The sequence below is a fragment of the Heteronotia binoei genome, chromosome 8, assembly GCF_032191835.1.
Source record: "Heteronotia binoei isolate CCM8104 ecotype False Entrance Well chromosome 8, APGP_CSIRO_Hbin_v1, whole genome shotgun sequence".
Taxonomy (NCBI): domain Eukaryota; kingdom Metazoa; phylum Chordata; class Lepidosauria; order Squamata; family Gekkonidae; genus Heteronotia; species Heteronotia binoei.
Window position 1 is genome coordinate 29266288 of NC_083230.1, and position 12035 is coordinate 29278322.

Genomic DNA, 12035 nt, shown 5'->3' on the forward strand with positions numbered 1-12035 from the left:
ATTTTGTAGTATTTCTACTTATACATTGCTCATTTCATATCGTCATCGGTATCAGTGATTTTATAATATTCACTGCAAACAGATCTTATCATTCAGTAATACAATAATCATTAATATCTCTTAAAGCTACTAAGACAAGAATATAATTTTACACGGCAATAGTTATCATAAATTACCTTATTGTCTTATTTTGGAAGTTTATATTTCACAACATAATCAGTTATATAGTGGTTCCCATATTTTCTTAGTTTCACAGAGATTGGCATCTCTCAGTCTGGCTGATAGTGTATCTATTTCTGCAAATTCTAAAAGCTTAGATATTAACTCCTCTTTTCCTGGTATTTCTTGAAGTTTCCAGTATTTGTCATATATTATTTTGACTGCAGTCACGGCATGTATTAAAAACAATTTAGTCTGTCTGGAATAATCTTCTGGTAGTATATTTAATGAGAGCTCTGGTTGGAGTCTTAATTTGTATTTTCAGGATCTTTTGTAGTAGCTCGTGCACCATCTTCCAATAAGATTTGGTTCTGTCACATAACCACCAAACATGGTAAAAAGTTCCAGTTGCATTTTTGCATCTCCATCATTTATTTGACATATTTTGGTACATTTTTGCTAAATTGTCTGGAGTTAAGTACCATCTATAAAACATCTTATAAATATTTTCTTTTAAGTTCATTGATCTGGTCATTTTTATATTACATTTCCACACTTTCTCTCAGACTTCTAAGTCTATATTATGTCCCAAGTTTTGGGCCCACTTGACCATGCAATCTTTGACTATCTCATCTTGCATCGTTATATTTAAAAGGAAATTATAGAATTTTGTTATTAGCTTTGTTTCTGTTCCAAACACTATCTTGTCAAAGACCCTTCTCCCTCTCTCTTGCTTCCTTCTGCATTACAACTTGCTTTTTAAAGGCTTGCCCAATCACACAGGAGCTACACAGCAAAGCCTCTATTTTCTCCATTGACTGAGGCTCCTGCCCTGGGGAGGAAGGTGGGAAGAGAGAACTTGCTTTGTCAGGCTCTCAATTGCACAGCAGAGTTACTGAGCCAAGCCTCTCTTTCTTCCCCTTCCTGGTCCTGTGGGGAAGGAAGGAAAGAGCCAGAGCTTCCTTTGCCCAGTTCCCTGGATCCCATGGGAGAGATACAAAGAAAGCACTTTAAGACCAACAAGTGCTAACGTTTTAAGCATTTTTAAGGGTTTTTTTTTTTTAATCTTTAATTGTGTTTGTCTGTGTTCTTTATGAAGTTTATATCTCTGCTACCTAATCTTAAGTAGGCACACACAAGGCTCGGCCCAACATGGCCCAGCCTGACAAGGTCTCATTAAGTCAGATTCGGCCCTCATGAGTTTGACACCCCTGCTCTAGGCTCCTCTTCCAGTACACTGCTGTCCTGTTTGGAGGTTACACACCGTATCGTCTGCCCTTTCAAAGTCTCTGTTTGAGCCTTTCAGAGAAGTTGGTTTGTGGTGGGTATGTATGAAGACTCTCTTCTTAATTGTTGTAACCTCAGCTCACAGGGTCTCAGAGATTAGTGCCTTATCTGTAAAATCAAACCTTTACATCCTTCACCCAGATAGGATAGTGCTCAGGACTGATCCAATATTTTTTCATAAAGTTTCTTTAATTTTCATAGAGCACAAGAGATCTATCTTCCCACATTTTGCCTGCAGTCCAAGCATTCCAAGGAATTCGTGTGGCATACCTTGGATGTCTGCAGAGCTCTCAATATCTACATTTCAAAGACAGAGTCTATCAGGAAAACAGACAGCTTTTTCTGCAACATATCACCCTCCAGGTCTGGAGGTCGAATGTCTAAGGCTTTCATTAGCTTAGTTCTCAAGGCTTGCAATATTGTTGCCTACAAAGCTTCTGGCCTGGAGACACCAGAATTATGGCACATGTATTGTGTAGTTGGCCCACCAACACAGCCCTACTTAATAGAGCATTGATGGAGGAAGCTTGTAAAACAACTACATGTTTCTCCATTTCCACTTTGGTTCTTCATTACAAGCTGAATTATTTGGCTTCAGCTGAAGCTGCAGTTGGAAAAGTTTTGCAGCATACCATGATGAAAGCCAGTGATGATGACCCACCGATCTAAGGGATACTTGCTCTTGGAGGTCCCATAGAGATGGCCTCCGCCTCAGAGGGAGAATGACCATTGGTACTTACCATGAAGGGTCCTTCTCTCCCTTTGTTCCTAAAACACTTCCTGGAAGTTACTTACAGAAGATGGACATTTTCAAAAATATTAATCTGAAGTACCTGCTTCTCTAGGAAGCAATTCTTGCTTCTACAAAAGATGCAATGTAAAGTAGGACCTCATTAGAAAATCTCAGATGTAGAGTATGTTCATATGGAAGGAGATACTACTCAAGTGAGTTCAGCTCGCTAATTTAGGGCTTTAACTGTTGAAATTGGCACTTTGAATTGGAATTGAACTAAAAGCCAGCTTTAGAACTGATGAGATAGGAATATTCTGAAGTAACTTCAAGGGCAGTTCTACACAGAGACTTCTGATTTGGAAGTCACCAAAGCATGGATGATAGTATCCATGTCATTCCTAACCCATTGGTTTTTGTGAAAGTTTGATAGAGATAAGTTTGAACTGTAATGGTGGACAGCAGTATTGAATTGGACACAAAAAAACAGATACACAGAATTTCACTGTAGGTGCTTTGATGCATGGTGAATAATGCGCATTTGATCCATTTTCAATGCGTTTTGCAGTTGGATTTCACTCTGTGAAATGACAAAATCCACTTTCAAATGACAGTGAAAGTGCATTATTCAATGCATGTAAAAGTGTTTCAACTCTCAGTGGGGCAGTATTCATATACCAATGTTTGTAAAACGTGGCTAGCTCAAGTACTTGCTTCCAAAGTTGATTTCAGAGTAAATGTACACCAACAAATGTTGTAATCTATCAAATTCATGAAATTACATGCTCATCATACTATGTATCAACCCAACTAAATTATTTTTGGATTGGTTCCACCTTCTAGTTTGGAATTTTATGTAGTATAATGTCGATCTGGGTTCAGCTGTCTCCTCACTCATGAAGGTCATTAGGTGATCTTGGGTCGGTCAGTCTCAGTCTAGCCCAGAGGTATTGAACTCATTTGTTACGAGGACCAAATCTGACATAAATGTCATTTTATTGGACCAGGCCATGTGTGTCATAAAATCTAAAACCAGGTACTGGAGATATAAACTTTTTGAAGGTGATTTCAGATGTCAAATGGCAATAGCATGTGAATAACAATAGCAAACTTGGTTGGATTAGGTGGGATATGCAGAGGGGTAGTAGGCATAGAGATACCAGTGTTGATAGTGAGACAGGAAACCTAGGTCTCAGTTCCATCCAGGAGGATTCAGTCCAGGAGAATGCAAAGAATAAAGGGGCATAAGTCTGACATCAGAAACCACAATATTCAGTTGCCAACCTAAGAGTAGCAGTGCTCTTTACAAAAGAATTTTAAAGGGATTAGAAAGAGAGATTGCTGAACTGCAATTGATAATGAAGCTTAAGATAATGCATCCTCCTGGGCTGAACTGAGAGTTAGTTTTCCTGCCTCATTACCAATGTGTGTTATTATCATCAGGCATCCGAAATCTCTCCCTAAGATATAAGCACCAATCCAAGTGTTCTAATTCCTAATCGGGATCTTTTTGAAAGAAAATAAATCCAGATAGGAACAGAGAAATCAGTTTTAAAAAACTTTTTCAGAATAAGCCAAAATAATTTCCTCAATGTACATTGTGCTTGTTAGAAGAATCCATCTACCCACCCTCTCTCTGAAGAAGTGTGCTTGCACACCAAAGTTTATACCTAGAATAAAACGTTGGTTTTAAGCTGCCATAATGGGACTCTTTTTTCTCTCTCTCTGTCTCTCTTTCCTCCCCAAAAGAGGAGAAGCAGCCCTGGAGAAGGAAGCAGCTCTGCCACTGTGTGTGTGCATGAGTGAGAGAGAGGGGCTTATTTTTATATGTCTCCCACACAAAACAGAAATCAGCTGTGGAGCTCTGTATATTTGTGTGTGAGAGAGAGAGGAGGTGGAGAGGGAGGGAGGGATGCAGTCAAGAGGCAGGAAGTAAAGAGCCACTGAGGGAACTGGGAAAAAAGAAAGCTACAGTGCAGCTGCAGTAGCAGCCCTGGAAATGGAAGCAGGAGATGGAAGTTGCTCAGGGAATGGATTTGAGCCCTGTGTGGGCTGGATGTATCCTGCGGGCCACTTATCTAACACCCCTGGTCTTACTTTTCTCAGTATCGGAAGAAGTATGCATGCACAAGTATGCTTAAACTTTGAATAAAACTTTGTTGGTCTTAAAGGTGCCACTGCAATGGAAATTTTTATTTCTCAGTGTTAGAATAAAACGGAGGGAGTGAGATCCTGCACTGAGATCCTTAGAAGAATTGGTTCATAACATGAGCACTTTGATTTTAATGTATAGATAGGATGGCTAGGACCTATGAAAATATGGGATACAACAAAGACTAGTGATCAGAAGTGTTAGCTCCTCAAATGTCTCTGGTAGAGCTGTTCTAAACAGCAGTTGTATGGTTACTTGTATATGTGGTATGAGTGAATGCATAGCTATAAGCACCTATTAAAAAATTTTAAATCACAGATTTTCCTTGAAACAAGCGGAAGAAAAGAAGATGAGTGCTGAAATGCTATATGAGAAAAGTCAAGAACAGTTAAGGAAGAAAGAAGAACAGTACTACAAAGAGATGGAGGAAAAACAGCAGCTAGAGTTAATGCTGAGAAGTCTAGAAATGGAGTTGAGAACTCTGAAAAACCACTTGAAACAGGTTAGAGTACACAGCATTTCACAATACAGCATTCAGTACAATCAGTTCTGAAAATTAATTTTAAATTCAGATGGTACACTAAGACATTTGCATTAGGTGTACATTTTGGGAAGAGCTTCTTTGTCAATGTGGTGCCACCTAGGAATGTGCGCCAAAAAAATCAGTATTTTTTGGGTTAGGGTTTACCATACCTGAAAAATATCAGTATATCCTGATATTCCTCAAATACTGATTATTCTCAAAGGAAATCATCAATATTGCTGAATTTATTTGGTTCTATACCTTTCCTTCCCTCTCCAAATTGCGCTGCAGCAGTGGCACGCATCAGGAAGAGAAGGGAGGGTAGTATCCGTGTTGTGTGTTGCTGCTGTATTATGTGTTGCTACTATGGTGCGACTCAAGGAGTGAAGGGGAGGTATTTAACATTTAAATATCCTCCCTTCCCTCCTGGAGTTGCATCACAGCAGTGGCACGCATCAGGGAGAGAAGGGAAGGTAGGTTTAAAGGTCTCTTGCTGGGGAAGCTGATCAGCAGACAGGTGGACCCACCAGGCTGATTGGTTTCCTTGGGAGGAAGCTATTTAACTCCTCTGTTTTTCTCCCCCTTCTTCAGAGCAGGGGGAAGTAGGGTTGCCAAGTCCAATTCAAGAAATATCTGGGGACTTTGGGGGTGGAGCCAGGAGACATTGAGGGCAGAGCCAGGAACAAGGGTGTGACAAGCATAATTGAACTCCAAGGGAGTTTTGGCCATCACATTTAAAGGGACAGCACACCTTTTTAAATATCTTCCTTCCATAGGAAATAATGAAGGATAGGGGCACCTTCTTTTTGGGCTCATAGAATTGGACTCCCTGGTCCAATCATTTTGAAACTTGGGGGTTACTTTGGGGAGAAGCACTAGATACTATACTGAAAATTTGGTGCCTCTACCTCAAAAAACAGCCCCCCCCCAGAGCCCCCAAAACCTCCCGATCAATTCTCCATTATACCCTATGAGAATCGATCTCCACATAGGGAATAATGAAGTGCTCAGCAGACGTTTCCCCCCCTCCCCCCCCCTTTCTGGTGACTGAAGCGGGGGATTGGCCTCTCTACTCACGAATTGCTGCCAACTTCTCCAAAGTAACACAGACACACCATCCCAAGAGGAAGCCTTTTAATCGGAGACTGAAGCCTCTGGAGGGAGAAAGGCACATGGTCCTCTGGGGGCGGGGCTTCCCCCCACTGGTCAGCTGAATGGGGGCGGGAAGGAGCCTGGGAAAGCGGAAGAACTCTCGCTTGGACCTGGGGATTGGCAAGCCTAGGGGAAAGCAAAGCAGAGGAGTTTAAAGGCAGCCTCCCAGTGAAGCTGATAAGTGGACAGGTGGACCTGCTAATCAGTTTTCTTGGAGGAAGCCATTTCAGTGCTCTGTTTCACTTTCCCCCACTCTGAAGCAGGGGAGAAAGGGAGCCCTGAAATGGCTGCCAGGCATTCAAACAGAACAGTTGAAAGGCAGTTCTGTTCCTCAGCTGTTTAGTTTAAATGGCTGACCTGCATTGAATGCACTACTGCTATGCAGCAGAGCTGGGGCATGGACTTCCTGCATGTCAAACATCTGTCCACTGAACCACAGTCCCACAGAAGTAATACCTGCGTGGAATCCCTCAACACTCCATTTGTTGTTGTCACTGAAAGAAAATCTTGGAAATTAGGGCACTTGGGTTTTAAAAGAAGCTGATGAAAAATCAAGGCTGCTCAAGGGGAACCTTGACTGACATGCCAAGTGGCATGCAACTATCACCTTTGCTCTTCTTTTAAAAGCAAGTATCTTGGGAACCTGTCATTGCACCATACTTATTTTACAGCTTGGCTCTGGCATGGCACATTGACAAAGATGGAAGGATTCTTTTTCTATCATAACAAAGCTGAGAGACCAGTCATTGTAAAAACAGTCAACACAATGGAACCCCCAGCACGTAACAGAGATATTGGCTTCCTATCTCAGTAGACATAATAATTAATAACTAAGTTGTTTAGTTCTCAGCTTTTCAGAGAAAACAGATTATGTTGGTCTTAAAAGTGCCACTGCAGTCAAACTTAGTTCTCAGGCATGTTTTTAACTGCATCAGTACCTGTTTTGAATCCAAAATTGCAGCTTTTTTGCTCTTGTTTAATATATTTATCCACTTCTAGCTGCAGTTACCACTCTGTCATTTTGGCATCTAGATTCTAATGGTGGCAGCAAATCCCCCCACCATATGAAATACGAGGGACACCTTTTTCATTGAATCTCATAGAGCTTATACCACCTAGCATTGTCCTTTACTTGTCCTGAGGTGCCACTGGCACACTTCTAAATGTCATTCTCTCACATTTAGGTGTTCAGGTTTGTAGTTGCTTGCTGCTGTATTCTTCCTTTGCTCCATTCTTAGTTATACTCGGTGAACACCCAGGTCTTATTATGCAACTTGATTCTGACTGGTTCTTCCTGACTGTTAACCAACCCAGCAACAATGTCACCCCCCATAAGGCCAAAATCAACTGAACTTGAACCTGATTTCAACAAAGATAGAAAGAGTCATCAGTCAGCCAGAGGAAGCAAGTCACAGAGAGTAACACAAGACTGTATCAGTAACTCTCGCTGCAAGGCCCACCCAGGAAAAAAAGGCAAAAACACAAATCTGTACAAGACAAAACAACAAAGAGAAACACAGCAACCCACTAACACCCACCACCAGTCCCCTTCCCAGCAACTAGAATGGGGGGGAAGAACTTTAAAAAGCCAATCTTAAGTTCATAAGAAATCACACTGTGCAGCAAAAAAAAAAAAATGCAAAAAAAGCAACAACAGTATCCAGGAGAACTAAACCACAAGACACTACCCCACAACAGCAGCTGCCCATCTACCCCCAAGCAACAAAGGAAGCACCAGTAAACTCTTTAAAAACATCTGTCAACGTCCACAAAACAATAAGAATAATTAAATCTTCAAACAACCACTAACACAACTTGTGATCAGGAATTTAACCAATTAACAAGAGTGAACAAAACACCCTGCCCTCATCCAGCAATAAAATAATAACAGCAATAATGCCGTAATATCTTGAATGAAAGTATTGAAATATTTCTACAACAAGCTTTTAAACCCTGCACAAAATTTTAACTTCTAAAGACTTGACCAACCCCCCCCCCCAGCCCAAAAGAAAACCCTAACCCACCCCAAGCAGGCACTCCCTTAAACAGGGACAGTTTATAAAGAGAGACCAGTCACTCTTTTAAAACCAACAGAGTCTGTATTCTTGGGAAAATTAAGAACTGAGCAAGTCCACTGAGATAGGAAGCCAATATCTCTATGATGTCCTGGGGGTCCCTGGGCCTTGAGTATTTCTGCAGTGACTGGTTTCTCAGCTTTGTTATCATAGATAGGAATGCTTCTTTCTTCAGGTGTGTGCCATGCCAGAACCAAGAACTAGAATAAATACAGTAAAGTGACAGGTTTCCAAGTTACTTGCTTTTAAAAGAAGACTGGAGGTGATATTCATGCAACTTATTTCCACATAAGTTAAGATTCCCCTTGAGCAGCCTTGACTTCCCAGAAGCTTCTTTTAAAACCCAAGTGTCCTGTCCTAGTTTCCAAAATTTTCTTTCTTACAGTGTAGTGTTACAGGATTCCCCATAGGTAGGGCTATGGTTCAGTATGCAACTCCTTTGCATGTGGAAAGTCCATGCCCCATCTCTGCTGCTTGGCACTTGTGCGTTCAATGCACTGGTTCTGTGCTGCAGTCCCTACAGAAAGCCCCCATTCCAATTTTTAAATCTGAGGGATGCTCTAATTTGAACTAAGGTCCTGCACATTACACTACTATTGCCACAGTAGCACTTGTTCTGTTGGGCAACTGCGTTCCTTGCAAGCTAGCACCCTCAGCATAGTTGACTTGACTGCAAAAGAATCTGACTGCTGCCTGGGGTAGGTTTTCCCATCATAGATTGTGCCCCTGGAGCTGAACCCCCTGGTCCAATCCTTTTGGAAGTTGGGGGTTCTGTGGGAGAGAGGTACCAGAAGCAGCCCTGCAAATTTGGTGCCTCTCACTCACACCCTCAGCCCCACAGGTGCACTTCATTAAACTCTATTTTGCCATTGATTTCAATGGCCATTACTATAATTACTGATTGCTTCTTTCCCATCATAGGGGTATAGGGCCCTATTTGGGTCCCCTAGAATTGGACTCCCGTTGTCCAATATTTTTGAAACTTGGGGGTTCTTTGGGGAAGAGGCTCTTCCAGCAGCCCTGCAAATTTGGAGCCTCTACCTCAAACCCCCTGCCCCCCAGCCACATTTCATTATACCCTATTTTGCCATTGACTTCAATGCCCCATAGGGTATAATGGGGCTGAATGGCCACCGAATTTTGGTGACAATTGCAGCTGCAATATACTGCTCCTGAATCAGATCAGAGAATCTGATTTGGCTCTATACGGCCTGAATACTACGGAATCAGCTGTTTTTGTGAGTGTATTCAGTTCAGCCAAACTGAATGCACACCCCTACTGCTGACTGCCTTCTATTATGCATACAAAACTGTTCCAGACTCTGAAGCACATGGAAAATCTCTGGTCACTTCAGCTTCTCAAACATATTTGGGGCAATTGAACTGAAAAATAATGAACAGTGTATCTTGTTTGATTTGTAAAATACATGCTCCAGGTGGAAGAACATCATAATGAAACACAGCGACAGCTCACTCAAGAACAGAATGCTAGAGCTCTGCAAAAGGATATTTTGAATACTCATCTGTGGAGGCAAAAGGAATTGGAAGACGAATCAAAAAGAATGTTGACTAAAAGCTCAGAGGTACCAATCATTTAAATAACTAAAAACACGTAATTGTTTATTGAATAGAGACATTTCTCTCCAAAATGCTTTGAAACAGATTGGTTGCATGATTTCTGTGGTAACAGTGTGGGCGTTTTCGCACTCACCTTCAGCCGGCGTGACCCCCCTCTTCACCGCGCAGGATCTGCGCAGATTTCACACTAAATGCCGCGGAGCAGCCAGAAGAGCCGGAAACTCCCATCGCAAAAGCCGCGAAAACGGAAACTGCTTTTTGGCGGTTTACGTTTGAGCGGCTTTTGCGCCGGGAGTTTCCGGCTCTTCCGGCTGCTCCGCGGCATTTAGTGCAAAATCCGCGCAGATCCTGCGTGGTGAAGAGGGGGGTCGCGCCGGCTGAAGGTGAGTGCGAAAACGCCCTGTGTGTTGCGGCTTCATTGCTGTTATACTGTAGCCTCCCTTAGCAAATTCATGAAGCATGTGTGACAGATGTGTAATCTTAAACACTCATATATGTGGATCAGGGAAGTATGGCCCAATTTCGACTCAACTCATGTAATGAGTTTTAAGGTTGTATACTTATGTATTCACATTTACATTTTTGATTTACAACCTGCCCTTCTCTCAAGGGCTCAGGGCGTGTGACAATAAGCAATAAATATACAAGTTAAAATTGATACATATCATAAAATAATACAACGTTCTAAAAACCAGACTTGAATTCTACAGATGGTGGTATTGAATTTTATCTACTCTCCCATTGTATCTCTCGTTTGGCATAGAGAGATGACAATTCAGAAAGTCATTTTCAGCAGGGCCATTGCAGCAGGGAGGCCAGATGTTTATTTATTCTATTTTATTCTATAACTTATACCCCGCCCTTCCCATAAAATGGCTCAGGGCGGCTCACAGCAAACAATAAAACAATAAAACAAAGTACAGAGTTATTACATTTAAAAAGTCGAAGCATTTAAAAACCTAAAAACCTTAAATGTTGATGAATGTCCACCTCTTCAGTCAAAGGCCTGGTGGAATAGCTCTGTCTTACAGGCCCTGCAGAACTGCAACGGTCCACACAAGGTCCTGATCTCCAGTGGGAGCTTGTTCCACCAGGTAGGGACCAGGACAGAAAATGCCCTGGCCTGGGTTGAGACTAGCTGGACATCTTTCAGGCCAGGGATTACCAGCAGGTGTTGATCCATAGAGCATAAAGCTCTCTGGGGAGAGGGCTATATGGGAAGAGGCAGTTTCGCAGATATGCTGGTCCCAGGCCATTCAGGGCTTTTGAACGTCAAAACTAAAACCTTGAATGGAATCCGGTACTAAATTGGTAGCCAGAGCCTTTCTTTGAGCAGTTGCCTGTTAGAAAAGTGAAACGGCTTTGATGTCAATTGTAAATGTACTATATGAAGAATTTATTAGAATAGTTGAAGAATTTTGAAGTTGTCTTTGAACATAGGCACAGGTCTAGGAGGCATGTGGTAAACCTCACAGCTGCCAGGACCCTGTCGACATCAACTCATGAGAGGCAATTGAGTTGGTCCAAACAGGGACTAGAAGACAGACAAGGGGCTTCCAGTTCTGTTGCTGCATCATATGTGGTCAGGAAGTCCTGGTGAAGCAACATTTTATCTGCAAGATATCTTGCAAAAGCCTCATACCAAGTGTCCAATTCTTTGTTTGCTCTGCAGCAAAGTAGTTAACGACCAAATAGTCCTCAGTAATTGGGCCTAATGGGAGTTCACAGCTGCAATGGAGGCTGCATAGAAATCTATCTTCGCGGTCTTCATTGCCACCTCATAGACTTTTGTAAGCATCCTATAAGATGTTCTTAGTGCTTTGTCACGCATATGCTGCCGCTTTCGCTCTAGCCATCTCAGCTCTCATTTCAACCAATGGAGCTCCAAGTTATAACACGGGGCAATCTCATCAATGGCTTCAGAGGGACAATCTCATCAAGAAAAAGATGAGAAGATATTGGATTTATATCCTGCCCTATACTCTGAATCTCAGAGTCTCAGAGCAGTCACAATCCCCTTTACCTTCCCACCACCACACACACAACAGACACCCAGTGAGGTAGGTGGGGCTGAGAGAGCTCTTACAGCAGCTGCCCTTTCAAGGACAACTCCTGCGAGAGCTGTGGCTGATCCAAGGCCATTCTAGCAGCTGCAAGTGGAGGAGTGGGGAATCTAACTTGATTCTCCCAGATTCTGCACACTTAACCACTGCACCAAACTGGCTCTCAATGGCTTCAGGGGGCAATCTCATCAATGGCTTCAGAGAACAGGCTATGCCAGTTCTCCAGCAGCTCATCTAATGAGACGCCAGGGGGCTTTGGATCCCACAGAGCCTCCTGAAGCCACTCAGGGTCCATTTGGCTCCTTGGGTGAGCATA

The 12035-nt window shown here is 42.4% G+C and overlaps 1 protein-coding gene across 1 annotated transcript in view; it reads left to right on the top strand.

Annotated features, from left to right (window-relative positions):
- Positions 1 to 12035, top strand: part of ANKRD26 (ankyrin repeat domain containing 26) — a 121742-nt gene that overhangs the window by 81648 nt on the left and 28059 nt on the right. Inside the window, exons 22-23 of the mRNA XM_060244401.1 lie at positions 4647 to 4830; positions 9515 to 9661. Of these exons, the coding sequence (XP_060100384.1) occupies positions 4647 to 4830; positions 9515 to 9661 (331 nt within the window). The remainder of the gene's footprint in view (positions 1 to 4646; positions 4831 to 9514; positions 9662 to 12035) is intronic.